This window comes from Macaca fascicularis, chromosome 10 (assembly GCF_037993035.2).
Source record: "Macaca fascicularis isolate 582-1 chromosome 10, T2T-MFA8v1.1".
In the NCBI taxonomy this organism is placed as follows: domain Eukaryota; kingdom Metazoa; phylum Chordata; class Mammalia; order Primates; family Cercopithecidae; genus Macaca; species Macaca fascicularis.
In genome coordinates, this window is record NC_088384.1 from 31688391 (window position 1) to 31700491 (window position 12101).

General features: G+C 50.6%; 1 protein-coding gene across 4 annotated transcripts in view; it reads right to left on the reverse strand.

Annotated features, from left to right (window-relative positions):
- Nucleotides 1–12101, reverse strand: part of PI4KA (phosphatidylinositol 4-kinase alpha) — a 147587-nt gene that overhangs the window by 12023 nt on the left and 123463 nt on the right. For 2 of the 4 annotated variants that reach the window (XM_015457398.3, XM_015457397.3), the window contains exons 37-43: nucleotides 11136–11255; nucleotides 10876–10955; nucleotides 10557–10750; nucleotides 8265–8355; nucleotides 7710–7877; nucleotides 6969–7022; nucleotides 1023–1143 (exon numbers count right to left, since the gene is read on the reverse strand). In XM_015457398.3, coding sequence (XP_015312884.3) covers nucleotides 1023–1143; nucleotides 6969–7022; nucleotides 7710–7877; nucleotides 8265–8355; nucleotides 10557–10750; nucleotides 10876–10955; nucleotides 11136–11255 — 828 coding nt within the window. Of the gene's footprint in view, nucleotides 1–1022; nucleotides 1349–1470; nucleotides 1652–6968; nucleotides 7023–7709; nucleotides 7878–8264; nucleotides 8356–10556; nucleotides 10751–10875; nucleotides 10956–11135; nucleotides 11256–12101 lie in introns of those variants that run through there. The other 2 variants (XR_012418971.1, XM_074004300.1) reach the window with 2 other exon arrangements.

A 12101-nucleotide genomic window follows, 5' to 3' on the forward strand; every position in this document is an offset into this window, starting at 1 on the left:
GATGCCACACTGCAATTAACCTTTTTTTTTGGCGATCCTCCTGCCTTGGCCTCCCAAAGTGTTGGGATTACAAGTGTGAGCCACTGTGCCTGACCTGCAATTGGCTGAGCTACAAAAAATTAAAAATTAGCCAGTCGTGGTGGCATGCACCTACAGTCTCAGCTACTTGGGACGATGAGGCAGGAGGATCGCTTAAGCCCGGGTGGTTAAGGCTGCAGTGAGCCGTGATTACACCACTGCACTCCTGCCTGGGAGAGGGACCCTGCCTCTAAAAAAAGAAAACAAAAACTACCACTTGTCAAGTGTGGTGCAGTATCAAAAAGGATCTCCACAATGACCTGAAAGATTACTAACATACAACTTCCTTTTTCAAGTACATTCACTTCAACTGAAACAATGCTGCAATAGATCAACTGCAGAAGTGAAACGGAAATGAGAATCCAGCCATCTCCTACAAGGCAATGCCACTTTTTTGGCTCATTTTTGAGTTTTGGGGGGAAGAGTTATTTTCCCAAAAAGATGTTATTTATGTTAACATGTAATGAATGAGCTTACATTTTCTGAAATTCTGTGTTAATTTCTAATCCTCGTTAACATTGACAGCTAATGCTCACATGAACCAGCGCTCTTTGAGGACCTCAATACTCATTTCTGACAGTGCAAGGGTCCTGAGGGTGTGCTATTTGGGAACCACTGCCCTGGGCTGGCGGCCCCTTTCTCACACGCAGTCACAGTTGTGTTGAGCATGGAGACTCTGGAGAAGCAGCCATCGGAGCAGAAGGGTCTCACTCGCACTTGGGAGTGCAGGCTGGCATTGGACAGCAGGTTAGCAAAGGTGACATGAAGGAATGGTCCTGCTCCCATGTGTGCTGAAAGGTGAGAAGTGCCCTAGCAAAGGGTGGGAGTGGAGGGGTCGGTGAGCTGCGGCAGTGCAGGCTGGGGAGAGCCCTGTGGGCTGTAGAAGGTGCTTGGCAGTGCACTGAAGACAGAAAGTGAGGCCTGTGGGAGGACAAAATACTCACGGTCTTTCTGGTGGCCTTCTTCGTCTAGATAAATGTTAGTCTTCATGTTCCAGATGAACTGGTGCGCCAGAAGCTGGGATTTAGACGCTGCCCACAGAATATACTCCCGCACATAGCCCATCTGCAGGAGAGCAAGGTCCCTGTCAGCCAGGCTTGGAGGGCCCTCTCCACGAGGAGGGCCTTGTCAGTAGCTGCTGACTCCCGGCATTTGGAAGGCCAGGAAAGAGTGAGGCCCAGTGGTTCTAGTGGTGTGGCCAAGCTCTCCAGGATTGGTGGCGACTCCAGCTGGTGGCCAGGTCAAGTTCCAGCCGGCTGGTGGCTGGGACCTGAGGGGCAGGGGTGCAAAACGGGCTTCAGTCAACCTTTGTCTCCTCTGTGTCTTCCCATGGGTTTAAGAAGCACAACTCTCAAACCAATTTCTGGGGTTGTCAAGTACGAGAAAAAGCAGGCTGGGTACTAAAAACTCACTTGTTAGCTGGTTGTTTAGAACAATGTTCCAAAGTGACAGACAGGTTCCAGAAACATGCAGATACACCTCCTTCACAAGTTGACACATTGATATGATTAGGCTTTGTGTCCCCACCCAAATCTCATCTTGAATTGTAATCCTCAGGTGTTGAGGAAGAGACCTGGTGGGAGGTGACTGGATCAGGGGGACGGTTCCCCCATGCTGATCTCATGACAGTGAGTGAGTTCTCAGAAGATCTGACGGTTTTATAAATGTTTGACAGTTCCTCCTACACACACACTTTCTTTCGCTTGCTGCCAGGTAAGATGGACCTACTTCCCTTTCTACCATGATTCTGTTTCCTGAGGCCTCCCTAGCCATGTGGAACTGTGAGTCCAGTATGCCTCCTTTCTTTATAAATAAACCAGTCTCGGGAAGTTCTTTTTTTTGAGACATAGTCTTACTCTGTCACCCAGGCTGGAGTGCAGTGGCGCCATCTCAGCTCACTGCAACCTCCACCTCCCAGGTTCAAGCGATTCTCCTGCCTCAGCCTCCTGAGTAGCTGGGATTACAGACGCACGCCACCATGTCTGGCTAATTTTTGTATTTTTAGTAGAGACAGGGTTTCGCCACGTTGGTCGGGCTGGTCTTGAACTCCTCACTTCAGGTGATCACCCCCCTTGGCCTCCCAAAGTGTGGGAATTACAGGCATGAGCCACTGCACTCGGCCAGGAAGTTCTTTATAGCAGTGTGAAAATGGACTAATATACACATCTACGGTCATCAACCTAAGGATCTCTCCTCCTCTTCCTTCTTGGTCATTTTCCGCCACTCACAGTAGTAACTCCAGTTTTTCTTTTTAATTACAAAATTTTTTTTTGTTTGTTCCTAGAGCCGTAAGTTTCTTTTTTTTTTTTTTTTTTTTTTTTTTTTTTGAGACAGAGTCTCGCTCTGTCACCCAGGCTGGAGTGCAGTGGCCGGATCTCAGCTCACTGCAAGCTCCGCCTCCCGGGTTCACGCCATTCTCCGGCCTCAGCCTCCCGAGTAGCTGGGACTACAGGCGCCCGCCACCTCGCCCGGCTAGTTTTTTTTGTATTTCTTAATAGAGACGGGGTTTCACCGTGTTAGCCAGGATGGTCTCGATCTCCTGACCTCGTGATCCGCCCGTCTCGGCCTCCCAAAGTGCTGGGATTACAGGCTTGAGCCACCGCGCCCGGCCGAGCCGTAAGTTTCAAAACTCCAGTTTTAATTCCATGCCCTAGGTTTAAAAAGGTAAGCTGGCCTTTCTGGGTAGCCTCCTGGAGTCTATGGATACTGATCTGGTGAAGTATCCCTTGGATGGACATTTGTGACCTGGGCGAGGGGGGGTGGTCTTACCACACAGGCAGAAGTCCTCGCTTTGGGTTTCCCAATTCTAACCCAGAAAATGGATCTAAAGATAAACTATGAATGTTCAATGTGTAGTGCTTTTTAAATATAAGTTTGCTTTATACTTGTGTAAACAATGACAGAGTTCCAAAGCCAAAATTATTAAATATGGTACATATCTGTTACTTCCATCCTGATCTCTCCCTCTTTGGCCATTTTTATTAACTTTTGATTTACTGTTTCCTTTTTTTTTTTTTTGTTTTGAGACGGAGTTTTTTTTTTTTTTTTTTTTGGTGAGATGGAGTCTCGCTCTGTTGCCCAGGCTGGAGTGCAGTGGCGCATCTCAGCTTGCTGCAAGCTCCGCCTCCTGGGTTCACACCATTCTCCTGCCTCAGTCTCCCGAGTGGCTGGGACTACAGGCGCCTGCCACCACACCAGCTAATTTTTTTTTTTTTTTGTATTTTTAGTAGAGATGGGGTTTCACCATGTTAGCCAGGATGGTCTCCATCTCCTGACCTTGTGATCCGCCCGCCTCGGCCTCCCAAAGTGCTGGGATTACAGGCGTGAGCCACCGCGCCTGGCCTACTGCTTTTTTTCAAAAAAAGTATAAACAAATATGTATATACATTTGTATTGCCACAAGTGATATAAATTTTTTTTTTTTTTTTTTTTTTTGAGACGGAGTCCCGCTCTGTCGCCCAGGCTGGAGTGCAGTGGCGCGATCTCGGCTCACTGCAAGCTCCGCCTCCTGGGTTTACGCCATTCTCCTGCCTCAGCCTCCCGAGTAGCTGGGACTACAGGCGCCTGCCACCTCGCCCGGCTAGTTTTTTGTACTTTTTAGTAGAGACGGGGTTTCACCGTGTTAGCCAGGATGGTCTCGATCTCCTGACCTCGTGATCCGCCCGTCTCGGCCTCCCAAAGTGCTGGGATTACAGGCTTGAGCCACCGCGCCCGGCCGTGATATAAATTTTTTTAAACTTAAAAAAAATTCCAGGCCAGGGATGGTGGCACACACCTGTAATCCCAGCACTTTGGGAGGCTGAGGCAGGTGGATCACCTGAGGTCAGGAGTTTGAGACCAGCCTGACCAACATGGTGAAAACTCATGTCTACTAAATACAAAAAATAGGCCGGGCATGGTGACTCATGCCTGTAAACCCAGCACTTTGGGAGGCCAAGCGAGGTGGATCACCTGAGGTTAGGAGTTCAAGACCAGCCTGGCAAACATGGCGAAACCCTGCCTCTACTAAAAATACAAAAATTAGCCAGGTGTGGTAATGCACGCCTGTAATCCCAGCTACTTGGGAGGCTGGGGCAGAAAAATCACTTGAACCTGGGAGGTGGGGGTTGCAGTGAGCCGAGATTGTGCCACTGCACTCTAGACTAGGCAACAGACTCTGTCTCAATAAATAAATAAAAAATAACAATTATTATTATTTTGAGACCGAGTCACTCTGTAGCCCAGGCTGGAGTGCAGTGGCGCAATCTCGGCTTACTGCAAGCTCCACCTCCCAGGTTCATGCCATTCTCCTGCCTTAGCCTCCCTTGGTAGCTAGGACTACGGGCGCTCACCATCACCCCCAGCTAATATTTTCTATTTTTAGTAGAGACAGGGTTTCACCCTGTTAGCCAGGATGGTCTCGATCTCCTGACCTCGTGATCCGCCCACCTTGGCCTCCTAAAGTGCTGGGATTACAGGAGTGAGCCACCGTGCCTGGCCATTAATTAATTAATTAAAAAAATTAACCGGGTGTGGTGGCACATGCCTGTAATCCCAGCTACTTGGGAGGCTGAGGTAGGAGAATTGCTTGAACCCAGGAGGTAGAGGTTACAGTGAGCTGAGATCACGCCACTGCACTCCAGCCTGGGCAACAAGAGTGAAACTCTGTCTAAAAAAAAAAAAAAATATATATATATATATATATGTATCTATATCTATATCTATATATATATATATATATACCGGCTGAGTGTAGTGGCTCATGCCTGTAATCCTAGCACTATAGGAGGCCAAGGCGGGTGAATCACCTGAGGTCAGGAGTTTGAGACCAGCATGACCAACTTGGTGAAACCCCATCTCTACTAAGAATACAAAAAATAAGCCAGGCATGGTGGCATGCACCTTCAATCCCAGCTACTTGGGAGGCTGAGGCAGGAGGACTGCTTGAATCTGGGAGGCAGAGGCTGCAATGAGCCGAGAGTGCCACTGCACTCCAGCCTGGGCAACAGAGCGAGACTCTGTCTCAAAAAAAAAAAAAAAAAAAAAATCCCTAAAAATTGACAGCAAGAAAGAAACCAGGGAAACTCGCTGAGTCCTGAGTTGGTACAACCAGACACAGAAGAATTGTTTCAGGCAGCCTTTCTCTGGTAGCCACCACCAAGAGTTCACACAGAGGCCCTGGGCACTGGCTCCCCTCCCCACTGCCTCTGGACCTAACCCTTATGCTAGGCCTGTATGGAAGCAGAGAGCCAAGCAGTCAAGGGAAAATAATGTGGGAGGGGAGCCAGGGGGAAGGAAACAGGTCCCTGAAGAGAAGGTGCCTCATGACAATCCTGTAAGTTGCCACCAGTGTGAAGGCTCCAGCTTGGTGAGTGTGGCTCCACACATATCACTGCTCTGAGGTGCAGAGAGCATGGCACCACCTAGTGAGGGCAGTGAATGATTTCACAGGACTCAGTCTTTCAACAGAGGCTGGCTGCTGTTCTAGAAGCACTTTGGTCTACAGACTCTAGGGCTAGCCCCTGGGACACCCAGTCATGGCACTCAGCCAGCCCACAGGTGGGCCACGTGGTGAGGGCTCAGCCAGGACACATGGAGTCTGCTGCCCAATTCAGTCAGGGAAACAAGGCCAGCTCTGGGGTTGGGGAAGAGGGCAGACAAGTTGCACTCAGACACAGAGTGCAGTGGACGGGCTGGCACGAGGGCACAGGAGGCTCAGGCTCCTGGCTGTGGTCACTCTCATGGATATTTTCTGTGCCACGACCTGTGCTGAGTACTTTATGTCCACAGACACTGTTATGGGCTGAATTATGTCCCTTCAAATTCATATGTTATAGGAGCTCAGAATGGTACTATATTTGGAGATAGGTACTTTATAGAGGTGATTAAGGTAACATGAGGTCAAGAGAGTGGGTCCTAATCTAGTATGATGGGTGTACTTATAAGGGGAGATTAGGACACAGACACACAAAAGGATGACCCTGTAAGGACTCAGAGAGAAGACGGCTATCAATAAGCCAGGGAGATGGGCATGGTGGCTCAGACCTATAATGGTGGCTCAGACACTTTTGGAGGTGGAGGTGGGCAGACTGCCTGAGCTCAGGAGTTTGAGACCAGCCTGGGAAAACATAGCGAAACTCTATCTCTACAAAAAATACAAAAATTAGCTGGGTGTGGTGGCGCATACCTGCCATCCCAGTTACTTGGGAGGGGTAGCGGGTGAGGTGCTGAGGTGGGAGGATGGCTGGAGCCCGGGAGGTTGAGGCTGCAGTGAGCTGAGATCATGCCACAGCACTCCAGTCTGAGTGACACAGCGAGACCCTGTCTCTTAAAAAAAAAAAAAAAAAAAAAAAAAGCCAGGGAGACAGGCCTCAGAAGGAAGCAACCCTGCTCACACCTTGACCTTGGACTTCTGGCCTCCAGAATTCATGGATTTTTTGTTTGTTTTGTTTTTTGGCCTCCACAATGCTGAGAATAGACATTTCTGTCATTTAAGCTGCCCAGTCTGTGGTGCTTCACTACGCAGCCCTGGCAGACTAATGCATACGTCACCTCGTTAATCTTCCTCACCACTTCCGGCTGAAGAGAGCAGGATTCAGGGATTTGAGGTGACCCCACCAACGAGAGGGAAGCCTGGCCAGGCTGGCAACAGCCCCAGAACCGGCTCACTCTGCAGAGCATGCTTGGGCCTCAGGGTGAGGCAGTGGGTGAACATGGCTTCCCCTGGCATGGCACTGGGTATCAAGAGACAATCACAGAGGCTCGGGTAGGGGGAGCAAGGGGACTGCTGGGCAGCCCTGTCCCTGAGGAGGCTCTGAGGAGCCTGTGAGGACCGGGGATAGACCAGGCACAGGCTGGGTGTGGAGCACACTCTGCAAGTGAAGAGGACGGCCATGCAGGTGCAAGCTTACCTTGTCGTACCTGAGGGCCTGCACGATCTGGGGGATGTAGAAGAGGATGGCGTCCTGTGGAGGAGAAGCAGAGTTGGTCATGACTTCTAAGAGCAGAGCCACCCAACCCTATGGCCCAGGTCCTGCCTCTGCTTCTGCTCTGCCCACAGCAGGGCTGAAAACTGGGGAAAGCCCGGAGGATGGCGGGCAAACAGACTGATGGCTCAGAACACAGGAATGGAGGAAACAGGTAAAAGGAACAAGGCTCCTGCTCTACAGTGGGTGGGAGGGCCTCACGCTCCTCACTGGGGAGCCTGCCTCAGGGAAATGGTCTGCTGTGGGTCAGACTCTAGAATATTCCAGAGGCCTTTCTCCACCATCATCATAGCTGTCTCGTGGGCTCCCTGGGCTCCCACAAGGAGGGAGGGACCCTCCATGGGCAAGGTCACTGTGGGGTTCCAAGACACAGCTGCACTGCCATGTGGGTTGTGCACAGCTGCCGCGCCGCCTCATAATCAAACTCAAGTAAACTGTATGTCTTTAACTCGAACACCTCACTCAGGTCAAAAAACAAATGTAACTAGAGAACACATGTGAATTAGAACTAAATCCATCTTCTACAACTACTTGAACAAAAACAGGGAAAGGAACAGTATGTAATGGGGCGACCTCATGGCCAGTGGTGGGGCCTGTGCCTCTCTCCAGGTAAGACCCCTCCCAACAGTCCCACCAGAGGCCAGCTCAGCAGGGCCCTGGGCTCACCGGAGGGAAGGACCGCAGGACTTTCACCCCGTACTGCGCTGTGAGAGGGTGCGGCGGGTACATGCTGGAGAAGTAGGAGAGGCCCGTGGGTGGGTCTGTGGGTGCCCAGCACAGCACATGGCTGAGCTCCGGAGCGTCGGCGTCGATGGTGTGCCAGGTGACCAGGAACTGCGGAGGAGGTGGGGAGATGCTGTGGCTTGGGCAGTCCCGGGACCTCTGGAGATACCTGGCCCACTAGCCACACCACAAGGATGGTCATGAGAAGTGATGTTTCTAAGCATCTGTAACCATGTGGAAGATGCTTCTGATGTGTTATGGAAAACAGCGTAACTGCAATTAGGGTGAAGTGCATTACATTTTCTTCTACTGTAAACAAATAAATGCTACAGACAAGGAATAGACAACACAGGAAATCAGAAAAATCATGAATAGTACTGAAGTTGCCACGTGGCTATTTTTGTCTCATTTCCAGTTTCAGGCATTTTTGTCTCATTTCTAGTTTCAGTGCTGTTTTGTGCAGTTTGAACTCAGGCCCTGGCACATGGGCTACACTACCTTGATCGCTTCAGGCACGTCACTAACGGCTCCTGGGTCCAACCGAACGAGACGGGTCACTTCGTTCCCGATGGCTTCTGTGTTCTTAAACCTACAGGGCACAGAGGGTATGGGTGGTGCTGCCTCGCCAGGGAAACCGCGCTCTCCCACACACTAGAGGGAGGGGAGCCAGAGGGAAACGCTGAACTGGAGGGATTCACATCAATACCAAGTGACGGCTTGGGTACAAACAAATAGAATGAAGACCTGCTATTTGATAGCACAACTGGGGGACTACAGCCAATAATAATTGTACATTGAAAAATAACTTTAAAAGAGTGTAGGCCAGGTGCGGTGGCTCATGCCTGTAATCCCAACACTTTGGGAGGCCGAGGCGGGCGAATCACAAGGTTAGATCGAGACCATCCTGGCTAACACAGTGAAACCTCGTCTCTACTAAAAATACAAAAAATTAGCCGGGTATGGTGGCGGGTGCCTGTAGTCTCAGGTACTTGGGAGGCTGAGGCAGGAGAATGGTGTGAAGCCGTGAGGCGGAGCTTGCAGTGAGCCCAAATCGTGCCACCACAGTCCAGCCTGGGCGACAGAGCGAGACTCCGTCTCAAAAAAATAAAAAAGAGTGTAACTGGATTGTTTGTAACTCCAAGGATAAATGCTTGAGGGGATGGATACCCCATTCTCTGAGATGTGCTTATCTCACATTGCATGCCTGCATGAAAACATTCCATGCACCTCATAAATACAGACGTCTACTACATTTGCACAGAAATTTTAAAAAAAGTTTAAATAAAAAAATGATTAGCCAGGTGACGGCTAAATGTTCTATTATGCCACTAACTAGCAGGTCTGAATATTAGTGCTTTTTTTTAAAAAAAAGCATTATTATCCGCTGTGATGAAATGCTGGAACTTTCTTAAAGAAACACAAATTTTCCTACACTTACTGTTCAAAAGGCTTCCTTTCACCATCCTTGTCCTAAATCTCCTGCCTCTTATTCCTTTTCCTACCATATCTTCCCCTGACTCTCCACAGCTACCCATCCAGTGAGTCAGTGTCTCAGTCCACAGTCCAGGGGCCACAAGGCACCTGGCCCATGAAGGGGCAGCTACTAGTTTCCAGGTGTTCCCACCTCAGGCTAATGCAAGGCAGATGCCCCACGAGCACTGTGCTTTGAGGCAATGCAGAGCTGCTCTGCGATCCTACTCCAGAGGATCAAAGTAGGGCTGGAGGGAGGATGCAGTACACTGGCAGCTCTGGGCTCACAACAGAGAATCACCCACCGTGGACACATTCATGGGAAGCTGTGGATCATCTGGTGGAATTCTCTTTTTTTTTTTAGTAGAGATGGGGTTTCACCGTGTTAGCCAGGATGGTCTCGATCTCCTGACCTCGTGATCCGCCCGTCTTGGCCTCCCAAAGTACTGGGATTACAGGCTTGAGCCACCGCGCCCGGCCGGAATTCTCTTTTTTTTTGGAGACGGAGTCTCGCTCTGTCACCCAGGCTGGAGTGCAGTGGCGCGATCTCAGCTCACTGCAAGCTCCGCCTCCTGGGTTCACACCATTCTCCTGCCTCTGCCTCCGGAGTAGCTGGGACTACAGGTGACCGCCACTGCGCCTGGCTAATTTGTTTTGTATTTTTAGTAGAGATGGGGTTTCACCGTGTTAGCCAGGATGGTCTTCATCTCCTGACCTCGTGATCCACCCGCCTCGGCCTCCCAAAGTGCTGGGATTACAGGCTTGAGCCACTGGGCCCGGCCCCATCTGGTGGGATTCTAAAGAGGGACTCTGCAGTCCCTCTCAGCCACCATCGGTCTGAGGTTCTGTTCCTGTAAGAGCTGCCACAGGCAGTTCACAGGAATGTGGCTGCTGTCTGCAGCATGTGCCTCCTCCGAGTACTCTGCCACTGAAAGGTGACATCCAGGAACAAACCCAAACCCTCCCCAAGGCGGATCCGGCAGCCGCCTGCCAGGAGTGACAGCCTCCACATGCCTCCTATCCGGCATGAATCAGATCTTGGCTCTGAATTCACCCTGCTGCTACCTCCCTAGGCTCCAGGTGCTGCAGCACCCCAGGCAGGCGTCTGAAAAGATCACAAGGGTTGCTGGGTTATCTCTGCACAGAAGAGCTGGGGGAGTGTCCTGGCGCTTCATGATCAAAGTAGCCTGCTAGACTACTTCCTGACCATCCTTGAGAGGGGCTGCAGGGTGCTCCCCAGCATTCATGACCCAGCTGGCAGGCGCCCTGCTCTGGGCCTCTGGTGAGGCCTGTATCAGGCCGTGGTGCCTGGGGGCCCACCTGGCAGGCAGCTGCACAGCCAGGTAGGGAGAGATGCTCCAGGCCAGGTTCACGTTGTCCTTCCACTGCTTCTCACTCAGGCTGATGTACTTAGATCTCCAGTTGGCCACGCTGTTCTCTCCGGCCTGGTCTAGCTCCAGTTCTGGGGCTGACAGTGGGTTGTACCATGTGATGAGCCGCTCGATCTCAGTGGCCTGGCAAGATAAGATATAAGGCCTGATATACACGCCTTCTGTGAGTGACCACACACTGCCCCAGCCACCAGGTGTTGTACGGGCAGGTGGTGGGCAGCAGGCACAGCTGCACCTGTGGGCCTCACCAGCAGGGACAGCAGCAGCGTCCTTCGCTTCATGTAGTATTTGTGTAGCTGGGAGCCCCGGTTGGTTTTCTTAGACATGCCTAGGAGGAAAGACAAAGCACAGGTGTAGTCCTCAGATGCCACCTGCCTGCCCTGAGTTTCTAAACCTAGAGGAAGCTTGCAGTGCTCTGTTCTGTTGTCTGAGCAAGTGTCCATCAAGTAGCTTGCAACCAGAATGGTAACTTGTATGTGAGGGCCCCAGGAGCATGCCTCCCACTGACCTGACTTCTTGGAGATGGTGGACATGCCACTGGACAGGGGGTAGGTGTTGATCCAGCCTTGGGTGGCTTGTTGCCGAGAGCCAACAGTTATGTCCAGGTTGCTCCGGGTGTCCTGATTATCTGAGGGCAAACACATTGTTGATTCTAGAGTGAGGTGGCTCAAGAAAAGGTATCACAAAAAGTAAACTAATATTCACCAGAGGTAAGGCAATCAGTGGTACAGTGGGAAAGAGTCCTGGAATTGACTGCAGGAACAAACCTGTCTGGATGGTGAGTTTTCCAAAAGCGTGAGTAATTCTTTAACTATTCTAGATGGAATGCTTAAACATTTTAATTATATTTCTTCTATCCTTTTCAAATATTTTTTATTTAATTAATTCATTTATTTATTTTTGAGATGGAGTTTTGCTCCTGTCACCCAGGGTGGAGTGCAATGACACAATCTCAGCTCACTGCAACCTCCGCCTCCTAGGTTCAAGCAATTCCCCAGCCTCAGGCCTTCCGAGTAGCTGGGATTACAGGTGCCTGCCACCACACCCAGCCCATTTTTGTATTTTTAATAGAGACGTGGTTTCACCATGTTGGCCAGCTGGTCTTGAACTCCTGACCTCAGGTGATCCACCGGCTTCGGCCTCCCAAAGTGTGGGATTACAGGCGTGAGCCACCGTGCCCGGTCTATTTTTCATTTTTGAGAGGGAGTCTCGCTCTGTTGTAGTAGAGCCACTGCGCCTGGCCTTCTTCTATCCTTTAAAATATTATAGGCTGGGCACAGTGGTTCATGTCTGTAATCCCAGCACTTTGGGAGGCTAAGGCAGGTGGATCGCTAGAGGCCAGGAGTTCGAGACCAGTCTGGACAACAAGGCAAGACCCCTATCTGAACAACAACATCTGAACAACAACAATAATAAAAATTAGCTGGGGGAGCTGGCATGTGTCTGTAGTCCTAGCTGCTTGTGAGGCTGAGGT